The sequence below is a fragment of the Heliangelus exortis genome, chromosome 8, assembly GCF_036169615.1.
Source record: "Heliangelus exortis chromosome 8, bHelExo1.hap1, whole genome shotgun sequence".
NCBI lineage: Eukaryota > Metazoa > Chordata > Aves > Apodiformes > Trochilidae > Heliangelus > Heliangelus exortis.
Genome location: NC_092429.1, coordinates 323,220 through 337,784, shown reverse-complemented (window position 1 = coordinate 337,784; position 14,565 = coordinate 323,220). Strand labels below are relative to the sequence as shown.

General features: G+C 41.6%; 1 protein-coding gene across 2 annotated transcripts in view; it reads left to right on the top strand.

Annotated features, from left to right (window-relative positions):
• TNNI3K (TNNI3 interacting kinase) overlaps nucleotides 1–14,565 on the top strand; it is a 45,658-nt gene that overhangs the window by 19,744 nt on the left and 11,349 nt on the right. Inside the window, exons 12-18 of one of the 2 annotated variants that reach the window (XM_071749831.1) lie at nucleotides 520–606; nucleotides 1,766–1,822; nucleotides 2,755–2,847; nucleotides 2,933–2,990; nucleotides 3,116–3,310; nucleotides 3,682–3,786; nucleotides 13,732–13,784. In XM_071749831.1, coding sequence (XP_071605932.1) covers nucleotides 520–606; nucleotides 1,766–1,822; nucleotides 2,755–2,847; nucleotides 2,933–2,990; nucleotides 3,116–3,310; nucleotides 3,682–3,786; nucleotides 13,732–13,784 — 648 coding nt within the window. The remainder of the gene's footprint in view (nucleotides 1–519; nucleotides 607–1,765; nucleotides 1,823–2,754; nucleotides 2,848–2,932; nucleotides 2,991–3,115; nucleotides 3,311–3,681; nucleotides 3,787–13,731; nucleotides 13,785–14,565) is intronic. The other variant, XM_071749832.1, reaches the window with a different exon arrangement.

Below are 14,565 nucleotides of genomic sequence, written 5' to 3'. Positions count from 1 at the left end.
ATCTCCGAGAGGTTTAGAAAATAATTTTGGCTGCCCCCAGGAAGAACATTGTGCATCAAACACCTGAGAATGTCAGCACACTGTGCACACATCCTTCTCTGCTGGTTCCTTGTGAAGGAGAATGATGAGGATGGACACTGTCTGCAGCAACGTGGTGTACAAATTCAGTGCAGTTTAGGACACTGGAACTCACTGGTTGACCTTATAAGGTCTATTGAAGACCATTGTCAACTTTCATGTTAGGATTTCTGTAGCAGAGTTTTTTCTATTGCCATGTATCACATTGTAGCATTAGGTGGTCTCATAAAAATAACGTTTGGTTTTATTGGCAGGTATATTTCTTTATTTCTGTAGTTAAGAATCATAGTATATTTCAGATTAGCACTACTATATGTATATTTACATGTTTTATAGGCACGTTGTACGTTTGTTTAATTCACTGATTTTGTATAAAACAATTTAAATAAAAGACTGCTGTGTTTTACCTGAAAATCCTCATGCTTCCTCTTTCTTCCTTAGGTCACGATGCCATTGTGACCCTTCTGAAGCATTATAAAAGACCTCAAGATGAATCACCCTGTAATGAATACTCGCAGCCTGGAGGAGGTAGGGTCTGAGAAATGACTGTGTTGTCGAACTGCAGGGTCTGATCCAAAGATTGCTGAAGTCTCTGGGGATGCTCCACAGATGTCAGGGAGCTTCGGATCAATTCCGTCTGGCACAAAGAAAATTAGTGTCATGAGATTCCCTGTGTTCCAGGCACCCTCTATTTATGTCAGAAGTCTTCCTTTATCTTAAAATAGAGCTGTCACTTTGTATTACTCACTAGAGAGAAGAGCTAAAAGCTGTGAGAGGAAGATCAGTCCCTGGTGATCATTACTCATACCTTTTGACATCCTTAACACCTTGTTTAGCCATTCTCTTTGCATTGTTTAGCTCTGGTGTTTCTTTGATTGCTGACATTCAGTGTATTACTGTACTGAGCCCCCTTTATAAGTTCTAATATATTTGGGAATCTAATTCTCCCTTGGGAAGAATTAATTACCCTTTTTGCTCCACAAATATTCATTTGTATTGGCAACTAAATGATGAGTGCCCAGAAGGATGCTGAGGCAAGCAGGTAATGAACAGAGCTGGGAACGCTGCCTCTGGAGGGGCTGAGTCTGTCTGGGGCTGAGGCTTGTCCAGGCTGTGGATTCCTCCAACCATGGGAGCAGGAGGAACCCTACAGGCAGCAGCAGCAGCCAGGTTTAGGTTTAGTAGACCTCAAGTATGTGTAAATCTTGAGGGCAGTAAGTTTTGTGTGTATTGGAAACTTATTTTGGCGAACAGCTGAGACACCCAGAGATATTTTTCTTAATGATGATTGTTAGAAGAACTCTGCTCCCACTGAAGCATAAATACAAGAGAAGAAGGTTCTGGCACATGGAGAAAGCTGAGATCTTTCAGAAAATCTAGTCAGTGAACTGGCAACAGCTCTGTTGTCAGAATTTGGTAATCTTTACAAAACCCACCTGATGTGGAGCCTGCCCTGGCCTTCTTGGGTACCGGTGGCAGTGTGGCTGCGGAGGTCAGTGAAGGGAGACACCAATTTCTTTCAAGAACACAGCAATGCAACATCAAACCATCTGTGGTTCTGTGCTTGTGTGTATTTTCACCCCTGTATTTTTCATTCTGTAAGCAGTCATTGCCTCATTAGTTTATCAGCACAGATGTTTATCCTGACTTTGAATTCTGTAAAACTCATCCTGTTGTTTTATTTCAGATGGTTCCTACGTGTCAGTTCCATCCCCTCTAGGAAAGATTAAAAGCATGACTAAAGGTATGCTCAGTGGCAAGGGAGGACTTGAACTTCTATGGTCTTTATACCCAAGATGTTTGTCTGCCTTGACATACTACACCAGACTGATTATTCCTGGAATTTTCTTTGTTCAGAAATGTAATGATGTGCATACAGAGCAGCCATGTTCCCCTGGGATAATTTTAGGAAGCAATATACTTAGCTTTGTTGTTCAGCATCATAATAACTTCTGTATTTATCTTCCTTTCATTTACTTTAAAAAATATATTTATTTTTATTTCTTTGGAGAAAAGTATGTGGTTATGAATTAGTACTACTCTAATACACACATATCCATGTATGCAAACAAATTGTACTGAATTTCACTATAAAATGCCTGGATTATCATTACAAGAAAAATTGTCTCCAAAATAATCTGTGTGGACAAAACATTCTGTGTATCTGTGTGGACAAAACATTCAGATGACTATTTGTACTCTAAAATACTGCGATTTTTGTGGTGTTTTCAATTTTCCACTTCAAACATTCACTCTGGGTATAATCAAGTCCTTGCATTCTTTACATAGCAGCACTGAAATGTTCCAGTTAGAAATATTCTGATCAACTTTATAGTAAGGAGCTAAACCAGTCAACAAGGTAGAGATGTTTCAGAGGTAAATCACAGGGAGCTAGCTCTACAGCTCTGCAGAAAACAAGGGACTAATTCTCTATATAAGGAACTTTACACAACCATCAGATGTTATGGGCAGGTCTGCCTGGGCCAGTGCTCCTCAGTGTCAAGATCTGAAAGCCAGGACAGGGAATTGCAGCCTTGCCTGCTGCTGGGGAAGGGGGTTACCAGCCCAGACAGTCAACTTCCACCCTGCAATGGCTGTGTGAAGTGAAATGCTCACATCCTCCCCCTGCCCCCCTGGCCCTGCAGCCTGCACAGAGCACTTGTTGTCCTTTTGCAGAAAAGGCAGACGTCCTCCTCCTCCGTGCTGGGTTGCCTTCACATTTCCACCTCCAGCTCTCTGAAATCGAGTTCCATGAGATCATCGGCTCAGGTACCAGAAATAAGGGTGCAGCTGCTTTGAATGCCTGATGTTGATCATAAACATCATTATGCCTGTTTATTTTAAATCACTTTAGGATCTTTTGGAAAGGTATATAAGGGACGATGCAGAAACAAAATTGTCGCAATCAAACGGTGAGTTTAACAGACTGCTCCATCCTGTTTGGTTCATGATCTCATTGGAAGTATTAAAAAAAAAACAAACCCAAATTTTATTATATTTTTGCCTTACTACTGTTTCCTCTCATGTGAATTCTAAGCTATCGAGCCAATACTTACTGCTCCAAGTCTGACGTGGACATGTTCTGCCGGGAAGTTTCCATCCTCTGCCGCCTCAACCACCCCTGTGTCATCCAGTTTGTGGGGGCTTGCCTGGACGACCCCAGCCAGTTTGCCATAGTCACTCAGTACATTTCAGGAGGATCTCTCTTCTCCCTGCTGCATGAACAGAAGAGGTATTCCCCTCGTTCTCTGCTTGGGCTTCTGGGACAAAATTTGTAAGACTAGTAAATCTATGCAAGTGTAAATGTCATTCGTTTTGGTACAAAAGAACAGAGAAAAGAATGCAGTAGGAGAAATTTGGCTTTGATTACAATTATTTGGAGTGAAGGGAAATTAATTAAGTAATCACAAAATTGCTACTTAGTCATTATTTTACATTATATTAGACTCAACATTAAAGCAACATAGACTATAAAATATTATTTTGTATTTAAGCATTAAAATTTCCACGATGTACAGATAATAATTATTCACAGATCTATTTTTTTCCATTCCATTAACTTTGGGTTAAATTACTCTTTTTTTTTTTTTTTCCAAAATACAGGACTCTTGATCTGCAGTCTAAATTAATCATTGCTGTAGATGTTGCCAAAGGCATGGAGTACCTGCACAACCTCACACAGCCCATCATCCATCGTGATTTGAACAGGTAAGTCTCTTTCTTTATCCTGTTTGCTACATTGCTATGGGGCCACATAAACCATGGGACAGCATTTTCACAATTTAGGCTAGCAAGTGTATTTCCCCAGTATACTTTTTGGAATCCAAAATGTTAATTCATTCATTTCACCTACTTTTGGAATTGTGTTTGATTTAAACTGGTCTCTATTTCTCTTGAGGCTGCCACAGAAATTCAGCATCCTGTCTCTGGCAGTGGCCCATAGAGACAAATTTGAAAGCCAGGCATGTACAAGAGAAGGTCTTGAGTTCTCTCTCTCTTCCCACAACCTTTGAGTTCAAAAGGCTATTTTCAAAAATGAGTACCTGCTCTTGAAGTCACATTTTTTAAACAAAACAATAATTCTGTTTGTGGTTACAAAAGAAGAAAATATCCTTGCAGACTGAAGACAATCATATCATAGCACATTTCTTCTAGTCTGAAAAATGCAGTCTACAAACCATATCACTTCAAGCCATCCTTTGGGGATTTATGAGCCCTGGGTTGGTAATATTGGCACAAATTCCTCTTTATACTGCGACCACAAATTTGAGCACAGTTTGCTTTATTGATCTGCCCCGTGGTCTGAGTGCATCCATCTGCTCCTCTTAACTGCTACACGCACAGAGCAATGGCTGCAGTTAAACACGGCCAATTACATTCCCAATTACTTGATTTAACTGTGCAGAGATGGTGTTTTGTACGGGGATGAGAGATGCACCATGTGTAGGAGGATGTTGCTGACGTGTTGTGTTCATCCATGCACAGAGGCTGCGTGAAGGCTGCATCCAAGTGTGCTGCTACAGCCTGCACTTGCCAATTTGTCTGTTGGAAAGCATTTTATGTGCCCTTTGTACTGCCTCAGTGCCTCCAAAAACCACTTATCAAAATTATGTTAGCCCAAGAAATCCTGAACTCAAATTTCAGAGATCTCTGAAATGCTGAATTTTGACATTTCAAATTATTTCTTCTGTTCTTCCTAGGTTTTTTAATTTTTTAATTCTAATTCCAAGTTTTTAAAATAGAATTTTGTTTATCAAATAGATCTAAAAAATTAAACTGTGAGGAATCCTTGGCATTGGGCAGAGCTTTTCTGCAATAACTTTTCTGGGGAAAAAAAAAAAATCTGTTTACAAGAGCAACATTCTTCTACCAGCCCCTGAGGCTTTTGGAAGTGCTACAGAGCAAGCTGCTGAGGTCAGGCCCTGTTGGCAAGTGTCCAGCTTCTTAGAGCACAAGGTGGGTTCACTAGGATTTCTTGTGCAGACAGCAACCTGTGTGTCAAGCTACAGAACAGACAGGGTGGGAGAATTTCTTTCTGCCTCCTCCTTCTGCCCCTGTGTCTGTACCTGCCCCATCCCTGCTGCAGCTCTGAGCTGGATGCTGCAGCCCCGTGGAGCTGTGTCAGGACAGCAAAGACCCAGACACCAGGTTCAGCTTCAGGACTCAACACTCGTGGCTGTTAGAAAAATACCTCTGCACTGAAGAGATTTAAATAATATTTTCCTCAAAAGAAAACTGAAAACAGCATCTCACAGGAGAGCCAAAAGCAAATCATTGCCTGACAGAACTTTTGCCAGGTTATATGTGTGAGGGTCAGGGATAATTTGCTGTGAGGGCAGCACTGGGGTTCAGGGGTGGTGCAGAACTTCTGAAACTTTCCAGAAGAAGTCAGGGTTTCAGCGTGAGCCCCCTCAGCCCCCAGACACAATTATGAGATGAAAATCTTTATGACAGCTGAAGAGAAAAGACCAAGAGTGAAATTCTGACCTTCACGTGCTAAGTTTTGCCAGTGGCTTCACAGGAGCCTTAAATTTTTTACCTTAAATTTTCACATAGCTTGTAACTCTCCTTGTGAGTTCTGAAGCCTAACGCAATGCACATAATGCACTGAATAAATCTGCAACATGGCTTCACAGAACAGAGGAGAAAAATGAATCTTTCATGTCTCTGCCCTGGAAAAGGGGTTATGCTTCCATTTTGAGAATAATTGGGAGTTTTATTTTGCTTCTCAGTTCTGGACATGTATCAGCTTGTTACTGCTTACACCATGGTGAGGGATTGTAGCCACAATTATTATAGCACTTTAATAAAAAAAAAGCAACAATTTTAGTATCAATTTAATTTAAGCCATAACAGCAGAATATGGCAGGGCCAAGCCTTTGAGCAACTAACCTTCATTTGATGGCTCCAAGCATCTGTAAAAGTTTCTGAGAGATGGCTTAGTGAGAAAGATGAAAGCGAGGATGGAAGCCTGGTGGTAATGGGGATGGTGTCTGCAACTCCTCTTTGTTATAAATTCCCTTATGAAATCTTAAAATAGCAGCTGCCTTTCATTAAACCCAGTCTGCTCAAGGTAGAAGGATCTTTCATGGCCCTGTGCCCCAGGAGAGGGACACTGAAGACACTTCTGTCTTGCCCTGGGAGGGAGCAGCCCCAGCAGCTACTGGCCTGCACAGCTCCCAGCTCCTGTGAAGCCTGGGATGATTACACACTTCTGATCCTTTCTGCAGCCTTTTTCCTTCCACGATTTCATAAAGCAAATGATGCTTGGTCTCACCATCTCCGGCGGTGTGTGGCCCTAGCAGCAGACAATTAATTTCTGGTTCTGCTGAACTTATTATTAACCTTCTGTCAGGCCAGCTCGGATTTAGCTTGCTGTATTTCTCAAAACAGAGGCTGAAGAGTTCCCTTTCTCATCTGTGGTTTCCAAGTGCCCCTGAGGCAATAATAGCTTTTGTGAGGTGCACCTTCCAAGCTGCATTTCTGCGGGCTTTATTTTTTGCTTTGAAAAAGCAAAATCAGCCATTGCAGTGCTCCCTGGGGGCACCAGGCTGAAACAGCCCTGCCAGAGCTCTCAGATGGGCCCCAATGCTCAGTTCACCCCTGGTTTGTCAGACAGACTGCTCTGTGCTGCCCAGGGAGGGGCACAGGGGATGCTTGAGGCTTCTCAGCCTCTCCACAGCTGCCAGCCTAGGTCTTGATCATGCAAATCATCAAGCTGGGTTTATTCAAGGTATACACAATCCTTTTGTAGGACTGGAGCTGAAGCCAGGGCTTAATACATTTTACTTGTGTTGAGAAATGGTGATAATTTTTGTCCCTGCTGACAGAGGCCAAATCTGAACAGAGATCACAGAAAAGTCTGTAGTTTTGGGTCATTTGTGTGCCTACATCCACCCCAGGGTACAGGCTTTAAGAGTCTCTCTAGTTTAGCCTTCTGTTTGATCAATATTTTCATTTGATATCTGGTGAAGGTCTCAGAACAATTCCACATCATACTCAAGTCAGCATATAGAGGAGCTAAAATCAGATTAAATATGAACTAAATGAGTCATGGTTACATTGTGTGAATCCACTACACTTTTATTATTACATTTATCAATCCAAGGTTTGGATTTAGGTGAAGCTAGAAATCTGGAAGACAGCAATTTGTCCTGCTTGGGAGAGCTTAAAAGCTATTATCTGGTGAAGTTTTTGTTCCTTACTTGGCTGTTCTTGGTTGTAAACACAGCTTTAACATGAACAAGTTAGGCTTTTTTGTTGAGGCCATCAATATTGCTTTCATTTCCACTTCATCACATAAGCCATGCCAACTTTTTCGTTTCTTTTTTTAGATATACTCTTCACTCTCCTGAATTTATTTGGATCAGTCAACATTTTGATAAATACGATGCAAGCATTGTTGTGTTCACATTCATACCCTTTTATATAGTAATTTGCCCAGCTCTTCAAAAGTCATGTGCTGTGGAGGCATAGCAACTGGTGTATGAAAACTTTAATCTTCAGAGGTACTGGAAGCTTCTGACCTAGCTAATGCATTTTGTGGTTTGTTTTTTTTTCCCCCACATTCCCAGTTTGTTTCGAAAATCTGGTTTTGTTGCTGATTTCTAAAAGCCTTTTTCCTTATCTGTTGCCTGCAAATGGTTGGTTTTGCTACCTCTTGTGTATCTTGGCTGAAAATGAAAACAATTGCAATAGCTTCCTTGAGCTGGTAAATCAGTTTTCATGAGCCCATATGCACTTTTTCCTGCTAAATGACATTGTGCAAACTGGCGTGGTTGTGGTCTGTGTTCTCATACTGCATATTGCATGCAGTACATGTCTTTCATTATCAGTTAATTAGCAAGTATTTAGTCTTTGTCCCTGTGCTTTTTATAGAGCTGTCCAACTTTTATGGAGCTGTAAATGTGGCAGTAGATCACTTCTCCAGTTATTTTTAAAGGCTTCCTCTCTCTTCAAGTTTCTGTACCAGATGCAGAATCTCCTTTTTCCTCTGGCAAGTGTGAAAGTGGTTGAACCTTGTCTTGTTGGCTCCCCCAGGTACCCAGATAGACCTGGCTGGGTGCAGAAGTGGGGAGATGTTACTCCAGCTCTTTCCATATTTTCTGGTTGCTGGCATCTCTGGCAGGTGCCTTGTTCCCTGCACACGTTCATGGTTACATCACAGTGGTTTGAAAAACAAATTATGAATTACTGTGTGAACACCAAAGACTTTCCTCTTCTTCTAGAAAAACTGATGCTCAGCCACACTATTTCTGAGCTGCCTGGAAAAGTACAGCTGATTCCTCAGGTGTGATTCTACTAGGATAAAATCTGAGGGCAGTGGCAGGAGGGATCTACTCCTGTACCCAGGCAGCCTGGCAGCAAATCTGTGTTGGAGCAGCACCTCTGCTCTTCCTCCCTTAGCCCGCTGCATTTAAAGATATCTTAACTCCTCCTAGGCATGCAGATCCTTCCCTGCTGGCTAGAGCATCATATGTACCTCCTAAATAATCCTAATTTGTGCTGCATCGTGCTGCATCCCTGCCTCTGTGCTGCTGACTGCACGAAACCTTGACATACTTGAGTTGGTCTTTCCAAATTGAGATAAATGTAATATTTTGCTTAGGACACACACATCAAGTTCCTTTTTACTTGCCCGCTGGCTGTGTTTCTTCCTGATCAAACACAGAAACAAAGGAAAATAATCAGATCTTCTGTTTTGTTAATTCCTTGTATCTCTTCTTCAGAAATTTGCCTTCCATTTTGCATTTTACGTGCTAACTGTGAAGTCTCTCCCAGGAAACATGGACCCATAAAGCTTTTTCAAAGTCTGAAAGAAAAGCTTACATCTCCAGGCATCCTCCTAGCATAATAATGAATTCTGATCTGTTGTTACTGTTCTGTCACAACAAATGGATTTTATTGAGCCCTTTTAGGGAGACCAGAAATAAATGTCAGCTCTCGTGTACTTGCTGGGCTGGAAGCATCCTCTCTGAGCAGAGGCTGAGTGGTGGCTGAGAGGCACTGCCTGTCCCTGCTGTGTGATGGGTGGTTCAACACCCCCAGCCTGGTGGGCTCCAGCCTCAGCTGGAGGAGATGAGCTCAGGATGTCTCTGAGACCTCCCTTGCATCCATCCAACCACCCCTTCAGACACTGCCTTCCAGCTGTGCTCACAGCCAGGTGTTCACCTGGAATAAGTGAACAGTCAGAAAAGCAGAAAGGGATAAAGAGGAATGATCCCAACCTCTGCAGGCACACCCAGGAGATGCAGTTGTATTTCTGCAAAGAAAAGAGAGAGCAGGAATCATGGTGAGTCAGGATGTGTTGTGTTATACTCTTAAATCTGTGTCTCTACACCTGAACAAGCACCACAGTTAGCAGAGGTGCTGAAGCCTCAGTTGGCAGGGACCTGGTTGTTACTCCTGTCCATGAGCCCAAGGATGGGCACAGGATGCTGATGGCTTTGGCCTCTGCTACACACGGTCTGGAAATGCCTGATCCAGAAATGCTGCTCAGGGCTCAGGAGCACAGAAACCTTTTAAGCTGTTTGGAAAGCCAGGCTCTTTAATGTGAAGACTGTTCTGCTTGCATGTATATGCTTTTGCAGAAAAAAAAAGCATGCCAGTATTACAAGGAAAGTAATTTGGACACTGATGAAATCAATAAGTACTATGGCTTATATCAGAAGTTTGTGTAGAGTAACATCCCCTGGAATCAGTGCCCATTGCAGGATACAACCACTTATAGTTCCACACTGGTGTTGCAATGATCCACTTCAAGGCTGAGAATAAAGGATATTAGAAGCTGTAAATAGAGCAAAGTGAATCAGATCACCTTTAGTCTAACTAGTAGCTATCCCTACTTGAAAACTATTACCCTTATTTTTTTACAACTTACAGACCACAAACTATGGGTTTCCAAACCCTTATATCATACAATTCAGCTTCCTTTCTAAAAAACCTTCAATTGAGAGTGTCATGTTGAGCAAGACGTGAACCTGAAATAATTCTGAAGACTGGAAAACAAACTTAGATTCAAAATAGTCTGTTTCTGCTCAGCCAGGAATGAAAGCACACCATTTTTCTCATGCGGGGGGTATTTTTCAAACACCATCCTTAGTCTCTTGTTCATCCCACTCTGCAGATAATAAAACCAAAAATAGTCATTTTAGTCATCGCTCAGCATAGGGCTGTGGGACCTTCTGTGAATCAACAAACACAGAGTAGGAGCTCACCCTGATTCCAACTTGAACAGAGAATAAATCAACTGCAGAAGTGGTAGCTGCTTTTTTTGCTACCCTGGCTTGAAAAGAAGAGTCTTTCTACAGCCAGTGCTGAGCGTGAGGAGCTGAAACGTGTTTGGGTATGGGGAGCGAACACTCCAGTTCTGGTAACAGCATGCTGTCAAATTTGTCAGCATTGTAGTAAAATGACACATCACTTGTATGCTCAATATCATTTGAAGAAGAAGAAGAGCAGGAAGAAGTGCCTTTGAAAGGCATTTATGGATCTGCAGAAGCAAAAGCCCATATGTGTATAAATATGGATATAGCTGTTTACTCAATGCTTGGGGAATTAATGAATTCCCTTAGCAAATCCCTCTGTAGTGTGCTGCATAAAGAGCTCCCTGCGTGCTGCCAGATTAAAGAGAAACCACTGGAAAGCAGCAGTTAACAAATTCATAAAGCTGTTAAGTTGGGAGGGACCTCCAAGATCATCTAGTCCAAAACCTTCCCCAAAGTTGGACTGACTTCAAAATTAAATGCCTGTATGAAATCCTGTAATAGTTTACAAAGCTGCCTTCAAACCTTATCTCTGGCAGAATATTTCATTTCATGTGGCAAAACCTACCCATAGATTAGACCGAGCCCCTTGCAAACCACGGAAAAGAAGGCATTTTGGACTAGATTCAGTTTTGCTCATTTTGATTGACAGAGCTCCAATTCTTTGCTTCTCTATCCCTCCGTGAAGAGGCACTGCAGAGGAGGAAGGACTGCTGCCAACAGCTTTAATTTCAAGTTCTACAGTCCAGTCAAAAGCCATGAAATGGAGACTGTATTAGGACAAAGATGGATTTTCAAGATGAAGGTTTAGCAGACTCACTAAGCTGTATTTGCAGTGTCACAGTGCTCATAAAAACCAGCAGTGACCCCTAAATGACCAGGAAAGTGTCTGCCTTTGAGAGGTGTAACCAAGAACCCCAGGGAGACTGATTTAATGCACAGTGAGACTGCAAGACAGTGAGAGGAGAAAACAGATCTCTGCTCTTTTTTATTTTAATTTTTAAGGGGTTTTTTTATTCCTTTATTGGCCAATTAAGGAATGGGCACATAAGAATAAGATTTGAAAAAAAAGAGGTATACCTGATAGAGCCTATAGCTCCCAAGTGGTTTAGTTCTGCAACACAGAAAAGTATCCTAATTTGTAGTGCTAAATAAGGTAACAGAGTTGGCAAGAAGCAGAACCTGCTCCAACTTTTCCCATGCTTTGTAACTCTTGGCTCTTTTTCTTTGTACATTTGACAAGGTAAGTATAATTTGAATTATCTCTCCAGAATGAATATGTGCATTTAAGCTAAAACGAGTGTTATCAAAGGGCAAAATTGATCCGTAACACAGAGGTCCACAATAAAAGAAAATTCAGAGAGTGCAAGATGCTTGCAAGTTGTGCGCTGCATCCCCCTCTAGTGACCACACAAACCTTGGCAGGGCTGCCAGGAAACTTTCCATCTCAGCTATTTTCTTCCCAAGCTCTGGTTTGGGGTTTTTTTTCAGCCATCCACGATGTTCATGGAAATTCTCCCTCTTCGAAAATTAATTAGACGTTCGCTTTGAGGCTCTCCCATAAATTTAATTTATCAATTGCTACTTACTTAAGAAGTGAAATCTCATTTCTGTTTTGTTCACTTTGGGTTTATATTGTTGATGAAAGTGTAAAATGAGAACTAAGAGCTGAGGCAGCACTGGAACCTTATGTTTAATCTGTTATAGACTGATGTTGCACACCTGATCTGATGGGTACCTGTTCACCCCCTTGGCAGAGACAGGACCTGACAGCTCTTTGCCTTCTCAGCCGTGTCCTTTTAGGAACTATTGAGGAATGAGACGGCTCTGAATGGGCATTTTACCACAATCTTTTGGAAGGGAAGTGCATTCCAGCTGCCCTGTGGCTCTGAATCTTTTCCAATCCAATATTCATCGGGGAGACAGAACCAAAACCTTGCAAATCACTTGCTTAAGTTTTACCTTTTTCTCTTATTTGATGCTATTGAGGTGCAAATGTGTAAAAAACACCTTTAGTTCTTATCTAATCTGAATGTTTTCACAGTTCCTGGGTTAGAAATACTCTATATTTGTTTGGTGTGGTTTGCAGCTCTCCTGCCTACCTGCTCACAAGGCAACACTTTTATAAAATGCATAAGAAATATTAGTAACCTCGTGTAGAAACCTTTTCATAGTTGTTTTGTTCATACACGGAAGCTCATGTTTTTAAATCCTCTGAGTAATAGAAAGGATGCACATGTAGGGTTAGGATTCCTGCCAGACATTATCCATTATCCCTCACTGGCTTTGAGCAAATAATATGTAAATAAAGCTGAATTTTCTTCACATTACTTTCAATAAAAGGATTTAAACCACCACACAAATCTAATAATTCACCTTGTTGGTTCTCATAGTTTTAAGACAAATCTATCAGGCTTAACTTTAAGCCTCCAAATATCTCTGCTGGCAATCTAAGGTGAAGTTCTTGTTATCCAATGCTTTGAATTCACTGAGACCTGCAGTTGCTATGGTTTCAAAGATGCCACTGAAATCAAAACAGTTTTATAGATGCTGGTACAAGACATTATTGTTGATAAACAAATTATCTGATCTCTAGATGTCCTGACAGAGACTGGCCCATACATGTCCCGACCAAACCAGACCAAACCCTTCATTTATTCCCTCCTTCCTAATTCCAGACACTGTCTAGGACAAAGATGCAGACTTTATATTGAAATAATACCTAACATGCTGAGACAAGCTACAGGATAAGTGGTGTGTCTTCTCTTCCTAAACAAAAGGAGATGCTTTAAGAAATACAGAACCTTTGTTTCATGGAAGTCACTGTTCCATTAGTCAGTGTGGACAATGAGTTGAATAGGGCTCCCCATTGTGGTGTTGGGTTTTTTTTCCCAGCATAATGGATTTCTTATGGTTTCTAGAGATCCATTCTGTATGGACTCTTCAGATCTATTCCTTCCTAAATAAATCAGTAATTACCACTATGAATTTACATTTATGCAAGGCTTAAAAGAATCGGTCTGTGTCATTTTTTAAAGGCCACCACTGTGTTTATATTTGTCTCATCTTTTTCTCTTCATCACTGTGATTACATGCACATATTGAATAAAGATGTTATACTTGATCTATACCTAATTACAGAAATTGTTTTGTTCTAGTATTGATTAGAAACTGACATTCTCATTTATGAAGCTATTGGGTTTGCCTCCTCAGAGTTAATGCATACTTTCTAAGAATAAATATGAGATGTAGCTAGAAGTGGTTTGTCTATAGACAATAAGCAGGAGATTTGAACTCCTCAGGAGTTTAGTTATGAAACAAAAATTGCAAAATTTTCCATATCTTTACGCCACTACTAAACAATTATATATAATGTTTTTTTTTCCAGTCACAATATTCTCCTGTATGAGGATGGTCATGCGGTTGTTGCTGATTTTGGAGGTAAGGAGCTTTTATCGTTTGACCTCAAATTCTCTAGAACAATACATGTGCTGACTGAGAAAATGCTGAGTCTCATTTTATTATGAAACAACAGAAAAGGCTTTCAGGGATGAGAATACCCCTAATTTTTGTCTCATCTAAACTAGCAGGTACTGTGAAGTACCTCACTGTCTATCTGAGAAGGAAGGCCAGCCCATGGTGAGATGGATATGTCTCAGTTTGAGTTTTAGTGGCAGTGGTAGGGGAAGCAGCTGAGTGAAGATGCCTCTGGTAGATGTGCCCTCCTCCTGCAGGGCAAGTGCTGAGGGTCTGAGGCCACTGCTGCTCAGCAAACCCCATGGCAGTGGGGCATGTTTCTGTACCTCTACCTAAAGAGCAGAATATAGCTGGTGGTCTCAGTTACCAATTTTCACATGTTTCTGTGCTCAGAATTAGGCTCTTCTTCGTGTATCTGTATTTTGTTCTTTGCCTTGGTGTTTGCCAGTCAAGCCCCACAGGAATGGGTTCACACGGGTGCAAGAGTGGAGTTCAAGGAGCTGGGTTTGATCCAGCTCCTCGGGAGCTACTTTAAGACGTGGCCATTGTCTCCAGGCAGTATCAGCAGAGATGTGATCAGCAGAGATGTACAAACATCAGCCTGAGCTGGGAGGAGGGTGGTAGCAGTACGACCACATCTGGAGGGGCCCATGCTGACCAGACCTGCCGTTCCCTGCCTGCTGGAGCAAGGAGATGGCACAAGGCTTGGACCACATGGGAGCAGCTGCTTGTCTGGCACATTGCT